General features: G+C 47.8%; 1 protein-coding gene across 1 annotated transcript in view; it reads left to right on the forward strand.

Moving 5' to 3' along the window:
• Positions 1 to 26,964, forward strand: part of EIF2S3 (eukaryotic translation initiation factor 2 subunit gamma) — a 301,191-nt gene extending 274,227 nt beyond the window's left edge. The window contains exons 11-12 of the mRNA XM_085622414.1: positions 828 to 1,000; positions 26,470 to 26,964. Coding sequence (XP_085478540.1) covers positions 828 to 1,000; positions 26,470 to 26,533 — 237 coding nt within the window. The 3' untranslated portion in view covers positions 26,534 to 26,964. The remainder of the gene's footprint in view (positions 1 to 827; positions 1,001 to 26,469) is intronic.
• Positions 26,965 to 27,518: the final 554 nt, after the last annotated feature.

Below are 27,518 nucleotides of genomic sequence, written 5' to 3' on the forward strand. Positions count from 1 at the left end.
ACTGTTGGACCACCAACCTGTGGTGGTAATTTTATTGTACTCACTGTCCTTTGGGCGCATCTTTACAGATTACAGTGTAGCGCCAGGTTTCAATCCTACTCGTCCATCTTGACAATGCCCATAAACTTGATTTTTTTTTTTATTTGGACTGCACCCTCTTTCTTGCATTTTTAATGTTTTAAAGGCTTTGTCTTGATCAAATTACACTTCATATTTTTCAACCAATAACTCATGACTAATGGTAAGGATAAGGAAGTGCCACAAAACCTGATTGTTTCCAATGCCCATGAGATTTTACTCTTTGAAAGTCACACTATATTTTTATAACTTGTGATCATCCTCACTTGTGTCAGCAAAGCTGCAAATACTATGAATGTCACATGAATCCTCTTGTGCTTATTAAAGATTATGACGAGTAATTCACCTACCTCCAGTACTTCAAGCTCATTATACCAGAGGTAATTCAGCATCACTAGCTTTACTGCAACATGTACTGACTTAAAGAATTTGAAATGTTTTGGCCAGCTGTTTGGTCCACCTTCAATGCATTTTGTTTATAAGCATTGATCCTTGGATCCAGCCAAGTATACAAGATGGTAGAGCTAAGAGTGTCAGAGTCATCAAGAAGGTAAGTTTTGCTTTTCTGAAGTCTTCAACCTTAGAATGCCATGCTTCCTTCCTAAGCAAACTTGCGAAGTGGTGCATGGTTTCACTCAATGCTAGATAGTTATAGCTTTTCTTATGAACAATATATTTCCCATGTTAATGTTATTGGTGTATTGATACCATATTCTCTTTAAATTGTAACTAATTCAATTGTCTTTCAGGTGCAAAAGCTATCTAAAAATGAGGTCCTGATGGTAAATATAGGTTCTTTGTCAACGGGAGGAAGAGTAAGTGCAGTCAAAGCCGATTTGGGCAAAATAGTCCTGACAAACCCTGTGTGCACAGAAGTTGGGGAAAAAATTGCCCTTAGTCGAAGGGTTGAGAAACACTGGCGGTAAGTGACCTGATAGTTAATTAGTAACCAAGTGACCAGTGACTGATTTTTTTTCTTTCTTTTTCTTTCTTACTCTGCAAAGTCCTGACAATGCAAAATGTGTCAGTAGTACTTAATCAGCCAAGAAATAGGAATTCAACTATATGAACAATAAACCACTAATATGCTTTAAGAGTGTTATTACTTGCCAAATCTTATATATTTTATGGCAGACTAAAGAATGCATTTTCTGTTTTTTCTGTAACTTAAAATTATTCTTGCTCTTGCCAACACAATTTCATAATACTTGGGTACGGAAAAAAGCTGCCTCCCTCTAGCACTAGAGTCCTGCTCTGCACTAGTACCCCATCTTTTCACCTTCTGAAAGAACTTGTGCTTCTGCTTCTCCTGTCCTCCTCCCCTACTTATACAATGCACACTTTTATTGTTTCCCTTTCATGGGCAGAATTTTTTTTTTTGTGATTGGCTGAAAGGCAAATTCATAGCCTCCCTTCCTGTGCCACATGTTGTTTGATTGAAGTCTTCTAACAGTGACCCATTCATAGCCTATGCTTGAGAAATTCTTTGGGTTTCTGTATTTTGTATGTTACAATTAGATGGATACTGAGGTTTATGACTAAATCGGTTTGCGCCAAGACTTAACAATTCTCCCTCATATGGCACCACTGCTTAGCCAAATTAAGGCCAACTGCAATTTTCACGAGGAGTTATCCAGAGCATGAATAAATCTTCAGTTTGTATAGCCAGATCAATTGCAGAGTCTACATCTGTTTATTACATTTTTGTGCAAAAGTGCAGAGTATGTCATAATGGAGAAACGGTACAATGACAGAAAATAGTGTTAGATATTGTAATGGAAATTCTCATTCTTCAGGTGCCAAGAACACCTTTTGACTTGAGTTCTGTTGTGTCGAAGGTTGTTTAGTTAACATTCAGTGCATAATCAACCATTCAAATATTTCTATCTTGGAAGTTAACACAATTTTAACCTTACTCACCAATTTGCAATACGATTAGCAGAGCTTTTTGAGAAAGATTTAATAGAGGTTGATACATCTGCAACTCCTGCTTCACAATCAATTGGTGTTCTGTAGAACGTAGAGGATGAGGACTTCGGTCTTGTCTGAGTTGAGCTTGAGGCAGCTCTCCTTCGTCCAGGTGGCTACTGCCTTCATTTTGCTGTGGAAGTTGTTCTTGGTGGCTGTGGGTTCATCAGAGAGGATCAGCTGGGTGTAGTTGGCATAGGCGACAATTTTGAGTCCATGGTGTCTGACTATGGTTGCAAGCGGGCCATGTAGATGTTGAAAATTATGTGGGTCGGGGAGGAGCCCTGTGGCACTCAACAGCTGATTTCTGTTGGTTCGGAGAGAAAAGGTGGAAGTCTGACTGACTCTCTGTGCTCGGCCGGTGAGGAAGGAGCCGATCTAGTCGAGGGTTTTGTCACGGATGCCGGCGTCTTGAAGTCTAGCGCAGAGGGTGTCGTGGGAGACAGTTTCGCAGACAGTGGATGTTTATTCCTGGTCTGCTTCCTTGGAACCAGTTTGGATCGGTTCCTCTTTCATTGAACCAGTTTGGATCGGTTCCTCTTTCATGCGTCATGTCCAGGCCACCTTTCAAGCATGGCCTCAGTCTGCAAAGATACTCTGCGAAGGAGGACTGTCGCCAGGGGGAGTGCCTACCATAGACGTACAAAGAGGTGAGAGCAGGCTGTACCTAGCTATTTACGAACACTCCTCACAAAGATTAAGAATAAAGACAAGAAGCTGTGCCCCTTCAAAATATTCCTCTCCCTCACAGCATATAGTGCAGGCCTCACACTGTACCCTCTTCCATCTACCTAATAGTAGATGCAGTCTTGGTCATTTACAATCCAAAGTAGCAGGAAAGTCCCTGGCGCTTATAAGGAAAACCTGTCTCCCCCTTTTTTTTTTTTTTATTAACCATAGCATCAAGTGAACCTAGGTCAGCAATGAACCAGGCAATTCATAGGGGAAACGGGATTAATATCATGTTGTTACTCAGCTAATAAAGAGACAGTAATGTTCTGGCTATGTTTGGAGACAGAAGATGGGCAAAAGATATTGTCACTGTGCCAAAATGAGATCCTGCATAGTGAGTTGAAGTGGGCTAAGAGTGCCAAAAGAAACCTGGTTGAAATATGTAGAACGCTGGGTTTAAATTTAACAAACAAAAACTGGCAGATTATGATTGCAAAGTGCGCACTCCGCACTTTGGTAAATAAATACATCCAGAGAACAGGACTTGCAGTATCTGCAGGGGAAACCCTCTGTCCAATATATGCTAATGCCTCGGCATAATGAAAGTGGTTGCCCTATGTGGACACTACCGAACTCCAGCCTAAAAACTGAGATTTTAAGAGTAAGAATTTGCCTACCTCCCTGTCACCGTCATAGTAAATTAAAGTCCGTAATGATGAATGGGCATGGAGAATGCAATTGTGGGTTACAGGTAAAGTGCGACAGCTTGCACATCCTCTTAGATTGTCTAAAATTGGAGACACAGGTAATTTTAAAGCCACTCTTTCTTAAATATGATATTTATGAATGTAGACAAGCAATAACGCTTATAACTGATGCGTTTTGTAGATATGACATGCACCCAGGAAGATTTGTGGTTGCCGTCAAAAAGTTTTTATCCGATTTTTATTAGGGGCTTTTAAAATGCTTTTTATGGACTGTACATATCTTATGTTTAGTTAGTATAATGTGATTTTAACGGTTTTTATATGTAATAAGATATTTTTATTTGAATAGTTTTTATGATGTTTAAAAGTCTACGGTTAAAATAAACATTTTCCTGACTCCTCCATCCCATCTAGGGGATGGCGGCAATACACACATACTGGCTGTAGAAATCAACCTCTCCTCCATCTTTGTACTCTAGTGCCGGCTGTAGGCTTCCAAAATTAAATTGCAGGCCTGTATCACTCATGCCCAGCACACTATTACATCTAGCACACACAACTCGCAGGATGTCACTTTTTGTATTCCAGGTTCATCATGACCAGTGGAACTTTAGATAAATGATTCTGTAAGCATGCATTCATCTCTCACAAGTAAAAAGCATGTCACTGGCATTTACTAAAACGATATGCTGCCACCACTACACTCCAAGTATGAAACGTGTGACAGAAACGTTTGTCCCTCGTCACTATGATAGTGCACATGATGCACCCTTCTCGGTTGAGAACTCGGTCCAGAACCTATCATTGTCAAAAGACTGAGTATAGGTAAATGCATGCACACAGGATTTGTGTGTGTGACATGACCAAACATCGAAAAACCAGGATCGTAGGTATGCAGCTCAGGCACTCTGAGCAGGGGACATAGCTGTACGTCACACCTGGGACATTTCCATCCTATACTACCCATCTAGGGTTTTCCTTTAACCAGAAAGAAAAATTAGCTGGTTCCTTGTCAAAGTATCAAATGAACGTGGCACTTTGTTGCCCTTTTCATACACTTAGTGTTTACACATCCGGAAACAATGAACCTCTTCATAATCTAGTCAACTTTGCGATGACATTACCTTGGCGCAGCCAATGATTGCTTAAACTCTTGACTTTTTATATCCACGTGGACAACCTGACTAGGACAAGGATGATGACCATGTGACTTTACCAAAGTTCAGATATTCAAGCCTGGGTCAAATCCTGTAAAAGACTCCCCTGCACACCTCCCTGTAATCTAATTTTAATAATGGATTACTGGCAGTCTAACTGAGGGAAACCCTATCTCTGGATAGTCTAGTCTCAGGATAATCAAACCGCTAGACCCCCAGTTCATAACTACAGAAGTATCTTATCACTAAAGTTAAGGGGAAGCTAAGGTTTGCAGTGTCATTATACCAATTAAAAAACAAACTCAAAACATAACGTATTTCACAGTAGGCAGTGAAAGGTCACAATCAGATGTGAATGAGATCAGTTTATTAAGTGCATAAGAGTTTGTGTAATTGGGTGCTGTTTATTTGGAGAGACACTGAATTGAACAATTGTCTGTTTTTGTCACAAGATATTGGTATTTTGTTTAAGTGTTTGCCTATAAAGACTGGTCCGTTTGCCACAGTAACAAATTGTTATGTTGGAACATGCTCCTTATATGCCATCCTTTGTTAGTACATTGGTGTTCTAAAGTTTCTTCTGAACATCAGTTGCAGGTCACAAGTATATCCCCTACCAAGAGTAAGGTACTTTCCTGGCTAGCCTCTGCCCTCCCCTGGTGTCAATGCCAGACCATCACTCCTAGTGACATTGAAACATTCAATCGCGCATCATACTACGTGGTTTAGGAGCACAGGCAAAGCAATAGACAAAAATCGACGTATCCTGGTGTTGCATGTTTTCGTCGTGGAAATGTTGAATTCCATCCATGTGTAATCAATACAGATGTGATTGTCTACATTGTAGAGCTGCCACGTGTGTTTAAACATCATTTGACATTAAGAGTGCATGGCAGGAGTTGTAATTGAAGCTAGTGACTTAACTGAAATCTTTCGTGTATTTGTTTTACCCAGGATTAACACCCAGTGACCCTCAACTTTCCCCCTAACTACATGCAGATAGTTTATTGTTTTTTATACAATTATGACTTACTACGGTAAGTGTGAGGCTCTGTCATTTTTAGGCCGTGCTGCACACACTCTTCTGGAGGGAAATACGCTGGTATTACACTGCTGCATTCAGGATGCAGGCTGTCACTCCAAACTGTACTATGACTCAAAGCGCGTAAGCCTGTTTTATTTAATTATTTTTAAAGTGGTCTGTGTGCCTGCAAGCTTCTTTGTGTAGAAGGTTGTCTGCGCATCTGCAAACACCTTTATTTAGAAGGTGGTATGTTTACCTGCAAGCACCTTTGCGTGGAGACTGAGTGAGCTATCATTTCAGCTCTTTATATCACCTGCGTCGCTGCACTTTTCAAGCCATTGAGCCTGCCCCACCTTCCTCGTTCTCCCTGTGTTGCCAGTGGCACCCCTCCATCTGTTTGTAGTGGTGCCTTCTGTTTACCTGTGGTCACTGCAAAAACAACAGTTGATGGACAGAATGCAGAACAATGTCATACATTCACCCCAGTACAGAGATCTGGGTCTAAATCCATCGTTTTTTTGCTCACCATGCCATTCCAGTTTGAACCCTAACCATATGCAAATCAGTCTTGACCCTGTGCCCCATGGGAACAGTCCAGCCCGAACTGCCAAGCCAGGTCCTCCCTGGACTGGAAACAAGCATCCTAGGACTGGTTTCGGGGTTTCACCCCTCTTCAGCCAGGATAGCTTGATTCCAGTGGCATGGAGAGCACGAAACCCACGTCTGGGCATACCCGTCCCACTCGGGGTGACAAATGCAAAAACAACAGTTGATGGACAGAATGCAGACCAATGTCATACATTCACCCCAGTACAGTACATACAGAGTATTCCCAGACGTGGTTTCCTTGCTCACTTTTCCACTGGATTCAAGCGAGCCTGGCTGATGACGGCTGATTAGTCAGAAACCGGTCCCAGGATGCTCGTTTCCGGTCCAGGGAAGATATGGCTTGGCAGTTCGGGTTGGACTGTTCCCATGAGGCACAGGGTCAGACTGATTTGCATATGGCCATGTCTGAACTGGGGTGGCGGAGTGAGCTAAAGAATGATGATGGATTAAACCCGGATCAGTTGAATGGGGATGAGTGCTTGCATTGTTCAACACTCCGTCCATCATCCCCTTTGGTTTTGCTTTGTTCACCCGAAGTTGGCAGGGTATGCCCAGACGTGTGTCCCTTGCTCACTTTGCCACTGGATTCAAGCTAGCCTGGCTGATGACGGCTGATTAGCCAGAAACCGGTCCCAGGATGCTTGTGTCCGGTCCAGGGAAGACATGGCTTGGCAGTTCGGGATGGACTGTTCCCATGAGGCACAGGGTCAGACTGATTTGCATATGGCCATGTCTGAACTGGGGTGGCGGAGTGAGCTAAAGAATGATGATGGATTAAACCCAAATCAGTTGACTGGGGGTGAGTGCTTGCATTGTTCAACACTCCGTCCATCATCCCCTTTGGTTTTACCTGTGGTCACTGCCAGCAGCCTCCTTTTGTCTCGGTTCCTAGGATTGTCCCCAAACAACAAGACAGAATCTCTTTGGGTGTGATCACTGTTTTGGAGCATGAATCCCTTTCTGGATTCACATGCTGTGCATCTATTCCACCAGGGTCCGCAATTCTGCTTTGTCGTCCTTTTGTGTGTGGGGTTTTTTGTGGGGTTTTTTTGTACGTGGGTGTTGTCGACCACCATTTGGTGGTAAGTCTATCCCTTGTTTGACGTCAGACGGCACCCGAATGTTCCTAGGCGTCGCCTGCATCTTCAGATTTTGTTTTTTTCGGCGAGTCTGGAAGCACAGCATACACCCAACGAGGATCTGCAGAGACAAGAAAAAGGGCACCAAAAAGCACTGAGAATCACTGGAGACCACGTGGAACATCGCATCCCCCAGGCAGGGGAATCCCCGGTACTGGAGAACATGTGGCTGAAGAATGCTGAGGAGAGAGACAGATAAGTGATCTGGAGGACACCCCTTTTAAATTCTGTCCAAGCTGCCACCACAGATTTGCACAGAGGGATCAACGCGAAGTCTGTAACCGGTGCCTTCCAACAGATCACAAAGCCGAAGATTGCAAGACCTGCGCAGCCCAGACTAAAGCAATGACTTGATTCACGCCATGGCCCGCATTTGGAAATCACAGGAATGCCTGAACGGCATGGGTCTCTCCAGCAATGACAAAGAAAACTTCGAAGAAGCTGATCCGAGGCAGAGAATAGAGTTGGACACCGAAGGGAGCATTGTTGATGTTGAAACACAAAGCTGATGGCCTCGAAGAGAAAGCCCTCCTCGACGACCAATGACGAACGTTCACTCGAGGTTGAAACAAACCGGCTCCGACTCGCGACTTAAATGGCAGCTCTTCTGCAGCAGGAGTTTGGCGACTTCCTCAAGACCTTTCATATCCCAATGAAGCCCTCGGAGCTGAGGGATCTGGGAGACGATGTACCGGACATCAGGGCCCGTCGTCGTCAGAACCCGACAAGGACGAACAGGAGAGCCTCTTTGATTACGAGGAGAAAGTGACAAGCGGGCGAGAGAGACTGAGCCAGTTTGACGACGAGTGGCTGGATCTCAATGCCGATTCTCTTGAGGAAGGATTCAACAGCTATCCTTCCAGGCTTTTGTCCCTGGATGGCTTTTCCATGTACAATGGACTAATAACTAGGGTGGCAAACAACATGGGGTCCAGCGGGAGGAGGAGAGAGAGAGAGGAATCTTGCTTCCTCCTCAAAACTCTGATGCCATCCCAAACGCGAACCTATACCTGCCCATGCTTCCCAGCATCATAGATCAAGGCAAAGAAGCTTTTAAGGAACCTGACCCAGCTGGGGCGATTACTCCTAGAGTGGAGAAAAAATAAAGACATTCTGGACAAATTCCACAGTACATCAAGGGAAACTTATTGGCAGACTGTCATAGTGGCCATAGACGGAAAAAGGAACACACCCACCTCTACAGGCCAAAACCCAGAGAAAGAAAGCAAGATGATGGACCTGGTGCCTAGAAAAATGGAAAGCGAGGTAGCAACGCAAAGGAGAATTGTCAACTTGAATCCTCTCCATAACAGATATGGCCCCAGCAATGGGAGGAATGGAAGGACTGATGGAAAGGAGTTCCAGAAGCAAAAGCAATCATCCAGGAGGGCAAAAACATCACCAAATCTTGCCTGAAATCTGCTCTGATTGCAGCTGATACTGCAAGCAGACTCTGGCACTACACTGAGGAGGCACGCATGGCTCAGGATTTCCGGATTCAAGGCAGAGGTACAATCCTCTGTGTTAAGCATACCATTTACTGTGGAGTCTCTGCTGCTGTGGGCAAAGCACTCCAACAAATCAAGAAAGACAGCGAAATCGCTTAGGCCATGGGGGCATGACAGTTCAGAGTGTCCTTGAGGAAGGAGAGCCCCCAACAGAAGACTAGCACGAAGAGAGGGTTTTCCAACAACCCAGCGGCAACACCAACAGGGTTTCAAACAGCAGGCCATACAGCAACCTACTCAACAGCAGTGGCAATACCAGTGAGACAGCCCTTTTGCGGAAAGCCTATAGGTAGAGGACGGCCCGTGAGGGAAGGAACTACCAGGTGACTCAGGCGACCAACATCCCCACCACACACCAGTGAGTGGGAAGAATAGGAGGATTCCTCCACGAATGGAGGACGATCACCACAGACAATTGGATCTTAAACACGGTTACTGCATAGAACTTAACAACCCACCACCTAATGTTCCCCAAAGATGAGAACATTAAGGAAACATGAACTCAGACAGTTGCAAGAAGAGATCAAGGAATCACCAAAAAGCGAGCCATAGCGAAAGTCCCACAAAGGGATGCAGGCAATGGCATCTATTCAGCATGCTTTCTAATACCAAAACCGCACAAACGCTGAGCCCGATCCTAGACCGTAGGTTCCTAAACAAGATCATGCGAACGCAACATTTCTGAATTACAACATTGGAAGAAGCAAACCTGCTCCTAATAAAAAGGAGACTGTATGGGCACACTAGACCTAAAAAATGCCTACCTTCACATACCAATGAACCACAAGCAATACCTCAGATTTCTCGTGGGCAGAGTACACTACCAATTCAGAGTACTACCATTCGGAACAAAATCCACATCAAGTGTGTTCACAAAATACCTATTGGCAAGCTCTAAATGAAAATGCCACAGGGACATGCAAACCTCATCCTGGGACAACTCCTGGTGGCCCTGGGCACCGCTCCCAAACCAACGGACCACGCACGAAACCTGGGCTTCATCCTGGACTCCTCCCTGTCAATGACCAGACAAGTCAACGCCGTCTCATCCTCGTGCTTTAACACCCTGCGCATGCTTCGCAAGATCTTCAGATGGATCCCCACGGAAACCAGGAAGACCGTCACCCAAGCACTAGTCACCAGCTGACTAGACTACGGGAGCACCCTCTACGCCGGAACCACCGCCAAACTCCAAAAAAGACTCCAACACATCCAGAACGCCTCCGCACGACTTATCCTCGACATCCCCCGACACAGCCACATCACCAGACACCTGAGAGACCTGCACTGGCTCCCCGTCAGCAAGAGAATCCCGTTCAGACTCCTCACCCACGCACACAAGGCTCTCCACAACCTGGGCCCCAAGTACCTCAACGACCGCATGACCTTCTACACGCCCACCCGCCAGCTACGATCGACCAGCCACGCACTCGCCACCGTACCACGCATCCGCAAAGCCACCGCCGGAGGAAGATCCTTCTCCTACCTGGCAGCCAAGACTTGGAACTTCCTCCCCACCCACCTTCGGCGAACCCAAGACCATCTCTCCTTCAGGAAGCAGCTCAAGACCTGGCTGTTCGAGCAGTGACCTACCCCTCCCCCAGCGCCTTGAGACCCTCCCGGGTGAGTAGCGCGCTATACAAATGTCATGATTGATTGATTGACAATCATCCGAACGTTCCAGATCTAGGATTTACCATAAACCACCAAAAGTAGTCACCACACCCAGAGACGGTGAAGGTGTTCCTTGGAGCAGCATTGGACTCGAGGACAATGCGGGCATACCCAGTACCAAGGATAGCATCTGCAATAGCGGAGCAAACTCTCCTCTACCAGAAGGCGAGAGCTGCCATGAAGCTGATGGGCATGATGGTGTCCTGCATCCCCCTCATACCACACGCAAGACTACACATGTGACCCATATAGGAATGGATCTCCAACGGATGGTCACAAGTCAAGGGAAGCATGTAGGATCTACTGGTTGTCACATCAAGAATTGAGACTTGGATAGAATGGCAGAACCTGTCAAACATGAGTATAGGGAGAACTTTTAATTAACAATACCCACAGTGACCATAACAGAAATGTCCTACAAGGGCTCGGGAACGCACATGAGGAATTTAAAGATCAGACGTCTCTGGAGCCCAGTGGAAACCTTGAAACACATAAACTACCTGGTACTAAATACGGCCTTCCTAGCGCTGAAGGCGTTTTAGGTGTATGTGAGGGTCAGACAGTGCTTATACAGACTGACAATACAACTGCTGTGTTTTATCTCAACAAGCAGAGAGGAACAAAGTCGTTCCCACATCACAACTAGAGCAGGCAATTTGGAAGTGGGCGTTTGAACGGAACATGACCCTAGTAACAATGCACTTTCCCGGGTAGCAGAACACAGAAGCGAACAGACTGAGCATACAAGAGAACACCTCCCGCGAATGGGAGATGAAGCAGGAAATGCTGGACAGTGTGTTCAAGCAGAGGGGAACACCAAGCATAGACCTATTCGCAACTCTGGATCGAGGTTTCTTCTTCACCAGTCTGAGGGGAATGCCCTGATGATAAATTGGTCAAGGAGATTTGCCTATGCCTTTCCACAGATTCCCCTGATCCCAAGAGTTCTGGACAAGGCCAGACACCCAGAAACGTCACTCATGCAAATGACAAACATGGTACTCTGATCTATAAAAGATGTCCAAGGGACAAGTCATGCTAATCAGGGCAACTCCGGACCTGTTAACCATGCAGAACGTAAAAGTGTGCCACCCGGAGTCAGCCAAGCGCAACCTTGTGGCGTGGCTCCTGAATATCTAGAGCGGTGGTCTTCAAACGTTTTGCCAGGCCCCTGGCCTAGAATTTTGGGATCTTCAACAGCCCCCCAGGACTATGGAAATTTAGAGAGAGGCAAGAAAACCGAGCAGCACAAAAGGTCATGGTTATCCTGAGAACTAATCCACGGTTAGTACCAATAGTGGTATGACATTTCCACGTCAAACAGAGTACCCAACTGCCAGCCTTTTTTCAGGTCCCAAGGACTCAAGCTGAGAGGGCATTTCATACATTGGATGTGCAGAAGCACTCATGTTCTACCTACAAGAGACTAGAACAATCTGGAAGGGGAAACCACTCTTATTTCCTTCGCTGGGGCGAGCCGTGGTACACTAGTAACCAAAGTGACAATTGCCCAATGGATTCAAAAATAGGCTTTGCAAGGGCAGGGACGACCTCGCCCACATGTCCTAGGGCATACTTAATCAGGAAGAAGGGTGCAACCCTAACGTTGCTGGCAAAAAGTACCGTTGGCAGACATCTGCCAGGCTGCATGGGGTATCTCCACACACCTTCACGAAACACTACTGTGTAGACATCCATGTGAACAAAGAAGCACAGGTGGGACAGAGAGTACTACAACACCTGTTTGCCAATTCAGTCTTTGCAACCTATCCTTCCTAGAGAACCAAACACTGCTACGTAATCCGATGCACAGCATGTGAATCCATAAAACGATTTGTGCTGCATAACTAAATGGTTAGTTGCTTACCAATAGGAGTAGTTTTGCAACCTGAAGAGTTTTCTGGATTCACATGCAAATTTCACGCCTCCCCAGAAAGAGGGGAAAGCAAATAGACTAGAAGAATCACCATTTCAAGAAAAGAGGAGGTTAAGGAAAGGGGGGGGGGGGGGAGAAAAAATCTGAAGATGGCATCGACGCACAGGAACTTCCAGGGGGGCTGTCTGACATCAAACATGGGATGGACTCCCATAAAGAAAAAAACAGAATTAGGACAAAACATGATTCCGGACCCAACCACTAGATGGCAGAATAATTGCACAGCATGTGAATCCAGAAAACTCTTCAGACTGCAAAACTACTCCTACTGGTAGAGTAACCATTTAGTTTTCTCCCATCTCCCCCACTACTGCTCCTTTTGTGATTCGATCACTCGATAGGCATTTGTACACTTAGAGGTAGAAAGGTAGCATAAAAAAGTACGGTTCTCAAAGCAAAAGGTTGAGCTGTATTTTAATTTAATTTTCCATTATCATTCTAGTGGGCAAAAAATCTGTCCCCTCCACACCTAAAAAAAAGTTAGCCCAAATAGTTTTGCTTATAAAATGAGATGAAACTAGTTCTGTTTTTTAATATGCAGTATGTGACTCAGAATTAATAAGACTGTAGACAGTTTGTAACAAAGTTTGGCTGCTGAGCATAAAAGTGAATAGATACGCGCTGGTGTGGAGTGCAATGTCATTAAATGGTGTCTGCCAGGAAATGCGAGGGTAATATGGATAAAATTAGCACCACCCCAGATTCTCTGATCCAGCCATTCATTGTTAGAGGGCTCATCCATTGTGTCCTAAATAGTTACCAGGCAAAAAAGGCGATGAATAGAATGCTTTAATGTGATCTCAGCTACTGGTAATTACTCGTGTCGCATCCCAGTCCACTGTCATTTTCCACACCATGCCACCTTGGTTCGGGCCCAGCCATATGCAAATCAGTCTTGGCCCAGCTCCATAGCAACAGTTCAGCCCGACCTACTGCAAAGCAAGGTCCTCTATGTACGGGAATAAAAGCAACCCAAGAATAATTTCGACCAAATTGCGTCAGGTGCAGCGTGGTTCCATTGGTACAGTGAGCATGGGAGCCACATCTGAACATACCAATCGCACTTACAGCATCACACTGAGGACCAAGATTGATTTGCATATGGCTGAATCTAATGTGAGGTAAAAAAACGATGGACTGGGATGTGGCCCAGAGTAATTACTAGTGGTTTTGATTAGTTCAAACGTTCCATCAACCATTTTTTTTGTGTTCTTCCTTTACCAAGACGTGGGTCTCGCGCCCACTCTGCCACTGCGTCCGAAGCTGGTGGTTATTGATTCCAGATGGCCCTACCACTCCCTGGCACAGCACCGTTCAAAAACACCGCCTTCACTAGGGGCCACTGCTCTCATCCTTTTATTAGATGTTTTGTGACTGCTTCATTGGCCTTGGAAACACTCTGACAGCATGTTTCATTTATCAGTGGTCTAAAGGTAAGTGTTGTAAATGTCACTTTGCACCCCTGTTCAAGACGAAAACACAAATATATGTTCGAGGCATATGAGCTGCGGATCACACACTTAGCATAGATCGCCATCTGTTGTTGGGCCCGGATGTTTGCACTTGGAAAAGTCTTTGGAAGTCATGGGATAGGTGACTCCTCCTTTGGACTATATTGCACATGGGCATCGGCTCCATCCTCAGATTGTTTTTTTCCGCCATCGGGCTCGGATGTGTTTGTCGCGCTCCAGTTCGGAACCGTTACCGTTTCCACTTTCGACGCGCAATCCTTCACCCTTTCGACGGTATTGTCTCGATCGCGAACCCTAATCGTCGCGCATCTCTGCAAATCGAAGTCCTCGATTCCGATCGTCGACTAAGGCCTTCGGGCCTACCTGGGCCTTGGCTTCTGGCTCATGGAAAGGACACCGTTCAAGAAGTGTCCTCAATGTGGGTCGAAGTTTCCCCACACCGATCTGCATGAGGTGTGCAACCTATCTATGCCTTTCACCAGAGCACGAGGCCAGAGACTGACCATTTTTTCAGCTTGTTCCTCTTTCCGCTCCAAGAAGACCATTCGAGACAGACGCGCTTGAAGAACCATGGCTCGCTTGTCAGCATCAATCCCCGACGACATCTTCCAAGAGGGCGTTGACGTGTCGGAGCGAGAGCGGGTCAGAAGCCGATGACTCCGATGTCGAAGAGATCACTCCGGCGCAGAGGGTCGTAAGTAAGAACGTCTACCCCGACCCCCTCCCTACAACATCGAAAAAGGCTTTGGTCACACCTTCGTGCCCGGGTGCACACCGAGAGACTGCTTCCCATGCCCCGCCCTCGGGCCCGGCAAAGAAGCCTACTAAGCCTTCAGGCAGCTCTGGCTCGAGTCAGCCTGCCGTCGGTACCGTAACACAATCAACGGCACCGAAAAAGAAACAGCCCTCCTCCTCCATGCAGGCAGCTGCTTCCACATCCAAGCACACTGCACCAAAACCGACAAGCACCGATTCGTCGACACCGAAAAGACATTCGGAGCCGAACAAAAAAACACTCCCGAAGGGTTCGGATTCGGAGCAAAGGAAAGCCTCGGAACCGAAAAATCAACAAGTTCTACAGGCCACGGAGACTGTAAAATCGCATGGCTACAAACCAAAACAAGACAGAACCACTACAGAGTCGGTGCCGAAGAAGCGTATGGAACCGAAACGCTCGGCACCGAAAGACCAACCTCCGGCAGAAGAGATGTTCACACCAGACCCTGCTCAAAAGACTCTAATAAGGGATCCTAAAACTGGTCAATTGACTTAGTTCTAGGAAAAGACCACTAGATGCGCCTGCACCAGCTCCACCACCTAAAAAGAGGGACTTTGCCACATCTCCTCTAAGAGTCCCTTCTCCAACTCCTCCTCCACCACCTCCTCCTCCTCCTCCACCTCCCCCACCACCTCCCCCACCACACCGTTCCCCTACACCATCTCCTACACCAGTAGACGATGATGACACCTTGGATGACATAGGGGAGGGTCCGGACGATGTGCCACTAGGGGATCCTAGTCCACCTTCTTCCCCAGACCCCGGGGATGATTATAACAAGCCAGATGTCCCTAATGTTTCACAGGATGACATCTCCCCCTCCAGGCCTTCCCCTTCAGAGGACACCATTGGCTTTAATCAGCTCGTCCACAGAGCTGCCCATTACCACAGAGTTGACTTGCATACAGACCCCATAGAGCAGGATTTCCTAATGGATACATTTGACACCAATCAAAGGTCCACCTCAATACTACCTATGCTTAAAGGGGTTATTAAGCATGCACCTGAAGTCTTTAAAGATCCTGTTAGGGCTCGAGTTATTAACCCCAGGATCGAGAAAAAATATAAAGCTGCCCCTACTGACCCAGCTTACATTAAAGGCCCAGTACCCTTAGACTCCCTGGTAGTTTCCAATGCTAGAAAAAGGGCCAATTCTCAGACATCAGGTGACGCTGCACCACCCGACAAGGAGTCTAAACTCTTGGACGCCTCTGGCAAAAGAACAACCTCACAGGCGGCTAACATATTGCGCATCGCCAACACTCAGGCGCTGTTAGCCAGGTATGATAGGGCACATTATGATGAACTAGAGTCCATAATGCAGCACCTCCCAGATAAATACAAAAACTGGGCCAGTGAGCTCACACAGGAGGTTTAAGCTTATCACCAACACCTCCAGCCGTTGAGCTCTCGACGTGGCAGACACCGCCTCCAGAGCAGTAAACACAAGTGTCCTTTTGCGTAGGCATGCCTGGCTATGCGTCTCGGGTTTTAAATCTGAAGTTCAAAGTTCCATCCTCAACCAGCCATTTGATCAGGAGCACCTATTTGGCCCAAATGTAGATTCAACACTTGAAAAGATGAAAAGGGATACGGACACAGCTAAATCAATGGGGCCCTTGCAGTTGCAAGTTCCCAGACGTTCCTTTCGTTGCTCACCTTACAAGGGCACCCCCAGAGGCTACTCCTCAGACAACCCCTCCACCTCTTACAAGGCTCCGCCCAGTCTACGTTTACCAGAGGTTACCAGAGAGGAGGCTACAGAGGCAACAATAACAAAGGCAGAGGCAAGACCAACACCTGCTCTGCCTCCACCCCTACCCAATGACTTTCCTCCACTTCCCCCAGACCATTCCACTCCGGTCGGGGGAAGGCTACAACAGCTCCTGCCTGTCTGGACCAACATCACTACAGACAGGTGGGTGAGACAAATAGTTCAGTCAGGTTACTGTCTAGAACTTACTTCTACCCCCCCCCCCCCACACATACCACCCAAACAACGCCGTCAGAACACTTATCTCTGCTAAAGCAGGCAGGTGATCTCCCTCCTACAAAAGGGTGCAATAGAACCAGTTCCCCTGTACCAACAAAAAACAGGAGTTTACTCCCTGTATTTTCTCATGCCAGAGAAGGGTGGCTCTCTCAGGCCTATTCTAGACCTCAGACCTCTAAACCTGTACATACAATCACACCACTTTCACATGGTTGCACTCCAGCAGGTCCTACCTCTTCTTTCACAAAGCGAATTCCTTGCTACTCTAGATCTCAAGGACGCCTATTTCCATATTCGCTTTCACGCAGCTCACAGGAAATATCTAAGATTTGTAGTGGACAGCCAACACTATAAATTCAAAGTACTCCCTTTCAGAGTCACAACAGCACCACAGGTATTCACCAAGTGCCTAGTGGTAGTGGCAGTCCACTTAGGAAGAGAACACATTCACGTCTTCCCTTATCTGGGCGACTGGCTCATAAAAGCCAGCTCATACAGTCAGTGTGTACATCACACTCACACCACTATCCAACTACTCCACAACTTGGGATTCACAGTAAACTATGCAAAGTCTCATTTACAACCGTCCCACATACAACAATACCTCGGTGCCACAATAGACACATCAAAAGCATTAGCCTATCCCAACCCGGCTAGGATAGCAAGCATTCAAGCTCTCATAACCAAATTTCAGCCTCAACACTCTCTCCCAGCACGAGTGTTCATGCAGGTAATAGGGATGATGGCCTCTTGCAAACTTATAGTACCTCATGCAAGACTCCAGATGCACCCTCTCCAAGAGTGCTTAGCACGCCAATGGAACCAGACTCAAGGTCAGCTAAAAGATTTGGTGTAGGTAGACGGTCGCACTCATCGATCGCTGCAATGGTGGAACACCAAGAACCTTTCCAAAGGACGACCGTTCCTAGAGCCAGTTCCACAGATAGTCATGACAGCGGACGCATCGCTCTCCGGCTGGGGAGCGCACCTATTACATCACACCATGCAAGGCAGGTGGACTCCTCAACAAAAGTTGCTCCACATCAACCACCTGGAGCTACTAGCCATTTTCCTAGCCTTAAAGGCTTTCCAAAACCAAATATCAAGCAAAGCTGTCTTAGTCTGCACAGACAGCATAACAGCCATGTACTACATACAGAAACAAGGCGGGACACACTCTGCAGCTCTCTCAACTGGCACAGAGCATATGGAGATGGGCTATACCCCAGAACATCTTTCTCCTAGCTCAACATGTCCCAGGAGTCCAAAACACCATAGCCGATCTGTTAAACAGTCAAACGCTACAGATTCACTAGTGAGAACTTCATCCTCAAGTTCTTCAGCCATTCTTTCAAATGTGGGGGCAACCAAAGATAGACCTCTTCGCCATGCACGAAAACGCCAAATGCCCAAGCTTCGCCGCCAGGTATCCACACCCATTGTCCAAAGGCAATGCGATATGGATGAATTGGTCGGCAGATTTGCGTACGCCTTTCCACCTCTCCCACTCATTCCATTGGTGGTGCGCAAACTACAGTAACATGCACGGACTCTCATCCTAGTTGCTCCAACTTGGGCCAGACAACCGTGGTACACCACATTACTGGTACTGTCTGTAGTTCCCCACCAAAACTACACCTCTCCTCACGCCTCTTAACCCAGAACCGTGGAGAGATCCAACACCCTGACCCAGCTCACCTCAACCTTGTGATCTGGCTCCTGAGGTCTTAGAATTCGGTTACCTTAACCCTAACCCTGAATGCATGAACGTCATTAAAGAAGCTAGACGTCCCACCACTAGAGCCTGCTATGCAGCCAAGTGGAAGAGATTTGTAATATACTGTCATAACCACAACATCAATCCCCTAGACGTGTCTATCCAACACATCATAGGTTACCTACTACATCTCCAAAGGTGCAACTCCCTGCCATAGCAGGCTATTTACAAAATAGACAACACCTATCACTTTTCAGAGTGCCTGCCATCAAAGCTTTTATGGAAGACCTCAAAAGGATAATTACCCCCAGGGTACCACCCTCACCTGTGTGGTATTTAAATATCGTTCTCAAAAGACTAATGGATCCTCCCTTTGAACCTCTACAGAAATGTGAGCTCCAGTTTCTAACATGGAAAGTTGCTTTCCTAGTAGCTATCACTTCTCTTAGAAGAGTTAGTGAACTGCAAGCGCTAACTATTCAGGAACCTTTCCTACAAATCCATCACAATAAGGTTGTTCTCAGAACCAATCCAAAATTCCTCCCTAAAGTCATTTCTCCTTTCCACCTCAATCAGTCTGTAGAGTTGCCAGTGTTCTTCTCGCAGCCACAGACAGTCGCAGAAGGAGCTCTTCATACCCTAGATGTCAAAAGAGCATTGCTTTATTGCATTGAAAGGACACAACCTTTTTGTAAGACCAAACAACTTTTTGTGTCATTCTCACCACCACACAAAGGCAAGCCCATATCAAAGTCTGGGATAGCTAGATGGATTGTTAAATGCATACACATTTGCTATCACAAAGCAAAACATACTTTATCTGTTCCTCCTAAAGCCCACTCTACACGAAAGATAGGGGCTTCAATGGCATTTTTAGGGAACATTCCTTTAGATGACATCTGCAAAGCAGTTACATGGTCTACACCGCACACATTCACAAAATACTATTCTGTGGATGTGTAAACAAAACAACAAGCTAGTGTGGGCCAGGCTGTACTCAAAACACTATTTCAAAATACTGCAACAGGTACTGGTGGTCGCCGCTAAGGATGGGTACTGCTATACAATCTATGCTTAGTGTGTGATCTGCAGCTCATATGCCTCAAACGGAAAATGCTGCTTACCAGTATGCATCTGTTCTTTGCATGTAGAGCTGCAGATCCACACACGCCCACCCGCCTCCCCGGCTACCTTTATCTGGTCCAGTACTATCTTATTTAGATGCAGCATGCATAGGCATCTTTATGTCTCTTACAAAACTCCATTTCCCTGCTGGCGAAAAACAGTCTGAGGATGGAGCCGATGCCCATGCGCAATATAGTCCAAAGGAGGAGTCGCCTCTCCCGTGACTTCCAAGGACTTTTCCAGGACAAAAACAAGTGCAAACATCCGGGCCCAACACCAGATGGCGATCTATGCTAAATGTGTGGATCTGCAGCTCTGCAGCTCTACATGCTAAGAACAGATGCTTCTGTAGTAGGGGATCTATGTATATAGTCATAATCTAGTGAATAGTCCTCCCCATGTGCGCGGATCCCGGAGCAATAAAAATAATCTCTTAAATTGTCAAGCCATGCAGACCTGCATCTACACTTAAGAGAGAATTTCAAAGACAGATAATGCAGCCTATATCCACAGGCTACACTGTCCAGTACTTCAACTAGAAAGAATTCCACCAACAACCACCAACAGCACTGCCTGTCCAGCATTTTCCACAGAGAAAAACCTGCCTCTGCCAGCAAAAGCCTCTGGAATGATAGAGAGGAAGGAATGGACAGACAAGCCCTATAGGCTGCCATTATGTGGCTCAGAACAGAATACTGTGCCTTTAAGAAAACTTTCCAGGACTTTTCCAGTATCCCAGAATGCACGGCAGGTCCCTTTTACTTTCAGTTCTTTTTTCCGGCTCCTGCTAGCAGGACCCTGGAGCATTGAGCTCTCCCTTTTCAAGGGTTTATTGGTGATTTTTGTCAAATTTTCAAGTGTTTTAGTGTTGGGACTTCCTTCTGGTGTTGTCAACATGCCTGGCTTGTTTGACAAGTGCCCAGAGTGCGATAGGAAGAAGGCTAAGTCAGACCCACACAAGGTGTGTATAGGCTGCCTTCCCCAGTCCCATGTGCCGGAAGAGTGTGAGATCTGCCACTCGTTCTCAGCCAGGACCCTGAGAGAAAGAATGAAGATTAGGCTCCAAGTCCTGGAGGACAGAAGGCTGAAGGCACAAGGTGGGTCATGAGGGGCTGATTCTGCCCATGCTGAGGCCTCTGGGGGGCTCCCCAGGGGCAGGAAGACCGGCAAACGCCCCCATTCTCCACCGGCGTCGACTAAGGCGTCGAGAGGGATGACTACGGTCTGTTCGCCGTCTCCCCAGGGCTCTGGGGAGAAGCGACGTCGACGTTCAACGTCGAGGGAGCTGATCAGACCGCCGTCGACTACTTCGGCATCGTCTGCGTCGACACCGTCAACGTCGCCGTCGAGGCATCGACGTCGAGATCAGGCCCGGCATCGGTGCTCACCGTCGAGGGGAGGTCGCCGTCGGCGAAGAGGAGACTGACGCCGTCGAGGCGATCGACGTCGAGGAGGCGATCGACGTCGAAGAGGGATTCATCGACGTCGAGGAGGCGCAGGGGGCGCCCGGACACCAGGAGTCCCTCGACGGAGTCCCCGGGCTCGGGGTACTCAGTGGTATATACGCCGCCTCCTCCTCCGCCGCCACCACCACCGCCGCCTCCTCGTCCTCCTCCACCACCTCCTCCTCCACCTCCTCCTCCTCCTCCTGCTATTCCGCCTCGCAGGCCTTCGGGCCCACCACCGGTTCCGACACGATCGGTCTCGTTGCCCAGGTATCCGATGCCGCCGCAGGGAACGCCTAGGCCGCGGCGCCAGGGTAAGCCACCGTCGCCGAGGCCGGCGGACAGACCGAAGCCAAGGAGATCGCGCTCCCGCTCCGGGCGGAGAGGGAGATCGCGGAGCCGTGGGAGTTCGTCGTCAACATCGAGGCGACGCCACAGGAGGCGCAGATCCAGATCACGCACTCTATCATCTGCCAGGGACTTCTCACCGACGCTGTCGGACTCGCCCGGGACGAGGGTGTCGCCGGTTGACGATCTGGTCTCCTTCCAGGAGGTACTACTGAGAGGTGCAGCCAAGTTGGGAATCACGGTGACGGTACCGACACCTATGACGTCCGTGATATTCGAGACGCTGCACAAGAAGCACCTGTCTCGCCCCCTGCTGCCTCTCTTGCCGGGACTGGTGGAGCCCGCTATGGAGTTGTTCCTCACTCCGGCAGTGACGAAATCCGCCCCCTCCCGGCTTATGAAGAAGTATCGGGCCCCGGACTCGGACCCGACCTTTTTGAGGACGAACCCTAAGCCGGATTCAGTCATTGTGATGGCGGCGAGGAAGCAGCATGCTACCACCCCTTCATCCACAGTTCCGCCCGACAAGGAGAGCCGATGGCTAGGTTCGGCGGGCAGGAAGGTCTGTGGGATGGCTGCTACCACCATGAAGGCGGCAAGTGCCGGGGCTCTGTTGGGGCGTTACGACCGTGCCCTGTGGGAGTCTCTCCAGCAGTACGCGGAGCTGCCGCCTCGCGACAAGAGGGAAGACTTCTTGGAGACTTTGCGCGAGGGGATGCTGGTCTCAAACCAGGTGATCAGTGCGGCAGAGGATGTGTCCCTGCTGGCGGCGCATGGGTACTGTCATGGCGTCCACCAACGACGTCACGCGTGGCTTCGCCTTACCTCGCTCAAGCAGGAGGCTCAGCATAGAGTGGCCAATCTGCCTTTCTCGGGGGAAATCCTGTTCGGCCAGCATGCGGACGACGAGATGGCCCGCATGAAGACGGAGGCAGAGACCCTGACGGCTGTCGGGTTGGAGAAGCCAGAAAAGAAGAAACGCCCGTTCCAGAGACGGTTCGGGTCTGCGGGCAGAGGGCGTGGGCAGGCCTCGGGACAGCAGCAAAACCAGCAGCAGCAGTTCCGTAAACCCTTCCAGAAACGCCAGAAGGGTAGAGGGGACCAGCAGTCCGCTACTGCTACGAAGGGCCCGGCCGGGTCGCGGCCCTGAGCATCTACTTCCCCTGCAACCGTTACCCACTCCAGTGGGGGGAAGCATTCAATTTTTTCCGGCACAGTGGAGAAAAATTACTCGGGACAAGTGGGTGCTGAATATTGTTTGCAATGGATACAGTCTTCGATTCATCAGGCCGCCTCCAGCGATTCCGCCGGTAAGCTCGCGGTATCAACTGCGAGAGCACCAGGCGGAGGCAGACATCCTGTTACGGAAAAAGGCGGTGGAAGACGTACCTCGGTCTCAAAGGGGAAGAGGTCTGTACTCTCGTTTCTTCCTGGTTCGCAAGAAGGACAAGAACGAGTTCAGGCCCATTCTGGATTTGCGGCAAGCAAACAAATGGATGCGCAGAGAGAAGTTTCGCATGCTGTCGTTGCATCAGATTTACCCTCAGCTGCAACAGGGAGACTGGCTCTGTGCCATAGACCTGAAAGATGCGTACTTCCATGTGCCCATTGCACGGAAACACAGGAAGTTCCTGCGATTCCAAGTCGGCGCCAATTATTATCAATACACAGTACTGCCATTCGGGCTAAAGTCTGCTCCCAGGACCTTCTCGAAGTGCATGGCAGTGGTAGCGGCGCACCTGCGAAGGAACAAGGTGTTTGTCTACCCGTACCTGGACGACTGATTGATCAAGGCCTCCTCTTTTTCGGAAGCGCAGGCGCACTTCCGGAGGACGTGCGCTCTCTTGAACAAGCTGGGATTACACGTCAACATGCCCAAATCTGTCCCGACTCCGGTCCAGTGCATACAGTACTTGGGGGCCTCCATCGATACACGGTCAGCAAGCGTGTCTCCTTCGGAGGAGAGGCGGTTATCGCTCCTTCGGAAGGCTCAGGACCTCATGGCCGCTCCATCGGCGACAGTGAGGAAGGTGTCTTCGCTGCTGGGGTCGATGGCCTCCTGTATCTTCCTCACTCCGCACGCACGGCTGCACATGAGACCACTGCAGGAGTGCTTGGAGGATCAATGGGATCAGAAAACAGGTTCTTGGGACGACAAGAGCCGGCTGTCTCTACATGCTCTTCAGTCTCTGAGATGGTGGTGTTCGGTGGAGAATCTCCTCAGGGGGGTTCCCTTCCACAAGGACATTCCCGAGACGAGTATCGTGACGGATGCGTCTCTCCAAGGTTGGGGAGCGCACTCCGGAGACTTACAGATACAATTAAAGTGGTCTCCGGTGGAGTCGACGTACCACATCAATTTCCTGGAACTCAGAGCCGTGTACTTGGCATTGAAGGCCTTCCATCCGTCCTTCCAGACCAACTCGTTGCTGATACAGACGGACAATACAACCACGATGTATTACCTCAACAAGCAAGGGGGGTCGAGATCGCGCACTCTGTCGCAGGAGGCGCAGGCGATCTGGCGCTTTCTTCTGGCCCGGGGACTGATGATCACGGCCACGCATCTGCCGGGGGTGCAGAATGTTCAGGCGGACGCGCTGAGCAGGCTGCTTCAGGAGAACCACGAATGGGTCATAAACGACGAGGTACTAGGAGAAGTCTTCGCAAGGTGGGGAACTCCAGACGTAGATCTGTTCGCCACCGCCGAAAACAGCAAATGCCGAGACTTCACATCCAGGTACTACCAGAAGAGGACGCTGGGGAATGCGCTATGGATCGACTGGTCGAACAGCTTTCTGTACGCTTTTCCACCCATTCCCCTGATTCCGGCAGTGGTCATCAAACTGTCCAAGTCCGGGGCGCGGATGATCCCGATTGCCCCGGAATGGCCCAGGCAGTGGTGGTTCACGGACCTGCTTCACCGGTCTCTCCTTCCTCACATGCGGCTGCCGTGCAGGCCGGACCGTCTCACGAAGTTCGGGGGCGGATGGTGCATCCCAACCTCTCGTCTTTGAGTTTGGCGGCATGGCTCCTGAGATAGTGCAATATGGCCATTTGAATCTACCAGAAGATTGTATGGGCATACTGAAGGAGGCTAAACGTCCTTCCACTAGGACTTCCTATGCTTACAAGTGGAAGAGATTCTGCATCTGGGGCAAATCCAAGAACTTTGACCCGACGACCTGTAAGGAAGATGTCATCCTTCCATATCTTTTACATTTGGCGCAGTCTGGCCTTAATTTCCACTCCATTAAGGTTCATCTGGCTGCTTTGACTGCTTACAGGAAATGCCCTTCACAGACTTCCTTCTTTCAGATCCCTGTGGTCAAGGATTTTTTGGAAGGCTTGAAGAAGGTGTTCCCTCCGGTCAGACTTCCCTCGCCTTCCTGGGAATTGAATGTGGTGCTGTCCAGATTGATGAAGGAGCATTTTGAACCTATTCACAAGGCTTCGTTGCAGCACCTGTCCTGGAAGGCGGCGTTCCTAGTGGCCATTACATCGGCCCGCAGGGTGAGTGAACTTCAGGCGTTGTGTTGCCGAGAACCTTATACTGTATTTCATGCTGCTAAGGTTGTTATGCGTACTCACCCTAAATTTCTTCCTAAGGTTATATCTGATTTTCATGTCAACCAGACCATAACTTTACCTACGTTTTTTCAGAATCCTTCTTCTCCAGCGGAAAGGTCTCTACATTCCCTGGACGTTAGGAGGGTGTTGAAGTTTTATCTTGATAAGACCAAAGATATTCGTAGGTCAGACCAATTGTTTATCAATTATGGATCAGTCAGGACCGGTCTTGCTACCTCCAAACAGTCCATCTCTCGGTGGATTGTGTCCTGTATACAGTTGTGTTACCAAAAGGCTAATAAGACCTTAGGGGGTAAACCTAAGGCTCATTCCACCAGGGGCAAAGCTGCCACAACTGCTTTGCTGCGTAATGTTCCGATTGCAGAAATCTGCAAGGCGGCCACTTGGAAGTCGGTCCATACCTTTGCTGCGCATTACTGTCTGGACGCGGATGCCAGGGCAGATGCTCGGGTTGGGCAGGCTTCGCTGCGAAATTTGTTCGCACAGTAGTGGTATTTTTTTGTAATCTTCTCCACCGCCGTTTTTGTGTGGGGATGGGCTTGCCATTCTATTCACTAGATTATGACTATACACAGAGATCCCCCTACTACAGAAGGAGTAGTTTCTTTTCTGTAACTACAGTTCTGTAGTAGGGGTATCTCTGTTATAGTCATAAGCGCCCGCCCTCCTCCCCGGTGGAGAGATGAATGTTAATATAAGGAATGCTACAGGTCTGGCGTGCTACGCCTTCAAAAAGAACTGAAAGTAAAAGGGACCTGCTGTGCATTCTGGGATACTGGAAAAGTCCTGGAAAGTTTTCTTAAAGGCACAGTATCCTGTTATGAGCCACATAATGGCAGCCTATGGGGCTTGTCTGTCCATTCCTTCCTCTCTATCATTCCACAGGCTTTTGCTGGAAGAGGCAGGTTTTTCTCTGTGGAAAATGCTGGACAGGCAGTGCTGTTGGTGGTTGTTGGTGGAATTCTTTCTAGTTGAAGTACTGGACAGTGTAGCCTGTGGATATAGGCTGCATTATATGTCTTTGAAATTCTCTCTTAAGTGTAGATGCAGGTCTGCATGGCTTGACAACTACAAGAGATTATTTTTATTGCTCCGGGGTCCGCGCACATGGGCGGGACTATTCACTAGATTATGACTATAACAGAGATACCCCTACTACAGAACTGGAGTTACAGAAAAGAAACTACTCCATACTGGTAAGTAGCATTTTCCTTATCTGAGCGACAGAGCCTATTGAGTTCTTCACTGGTGCCCAATGGAAAAATGTCAGCCATTTACTATTAGCAGGATCTGATTCGGAGGTCTTTCTAGCTAATGGGTGTAAGCCTTTCCTCTCTCTTTAGAAGCACAGGTGAGAAAACATTTTAGTAGTTTCTTCCCACATAATCCTTGGATTTGGAAATAGGGCACAGAGTGCAAGATCCAAATGCTTAGTTTTTGTAATAATGTTTATTACTGTCAGAAGTAACATTTAGTGCATTGTTATGCTCCCATCCATATTTTTTTGTCTTTGTTTTTTTTTTTTTAGTTTAATTGGTTGGGGGCAGATTAGAAGAGGAGTGACTATCAAGCCAACAGTGGACGACGACTAATCCAGAAAAAAAAAGTAAAGATCACTTTCTTGAAAGACAACAGATGTATGCTCGCAGTTACAATGTTGTCTAAAATGTTAGACCATGTTTGCCACGTGTCGAGGAATAAAGCAGAACTAGCTGGAGAATCGCCAGGAGATTCATATGCAGCTTTCTTGGCACCACCATCTAATTTATAGAGCTTTTCTAAGAGAATCTATCACCATAAACAAAATTTTGAATAACATTTGAAAGAACAGCCCCACATGACCATTCAAAGGGCCCTGCCCTCAAGGCAGTAGAGCTTGTAACATATTTGACCGCTGCAAGTAGTATGTTTTGAAAACAATAAATTAATTTCTTACTTTTCCTGTTTTCTGAATTGTTTGAACCAGAAGCTTAAAAACATACTACGATTGTTTTTCAAAAGAAATAAACTCCTCTTGAAGACAGTCTTGTCAAACATTTTATTTCTGTCATGGGATGTTTTGGTTGTGTTTATAGTGCTAATTGCACATTGGGAAGAAAATTGTTTCCTTTGTGACTGTTTACGTCAGCTGCATTGAAATGTATTACAAGACTATACAGTGAGTCTCAAATCTTACCTTCCCCTAACTTCTGTCTTTCCAGGCTTTGTTTGATTCTGCTTTTCTTACTTCTCCTACCGTCTTACATTACTCTTTCTACGCCAGCACATACTTTATCCTATTGCTGTCTGCTTCTTAACTTTGCCCTTCCTGCTGTCTTTTTTCCTGTTTAAAGTGTGTGAAAGAAAAGGTTTTGGTCCGTCTTGTTTCACACCAGTCTCGCTTTGAAAGCACCAGGAAAAAAAAAAAGATGGCAGCTGTGTGACTGCTGAGTGTGCCGATCCCACCTCACAGGATAAGGATGCCATAAAACTTACCTTCGGATGCGGACAATTCACGTGGCGACTGGTGTCCCTGCTGACCGATTCTTTCAGCAGGCTTATCGCCCGTGCAGTCGTTCAACCATGGTGCTTCAGGAT

Source organism: Triturus cristatus, chromosome 8 (assembly GCF_964204655.1).
Source record: "Triturus cristatus chromosome 8, aTriCri1.1, whole genome shotgun sequence".
Lineage (NCBI taxonomy): Eukaryota > Metazoa > Chordata > Amphibia > Caudata > Salamandridae > Triturus > Triturus cristatus.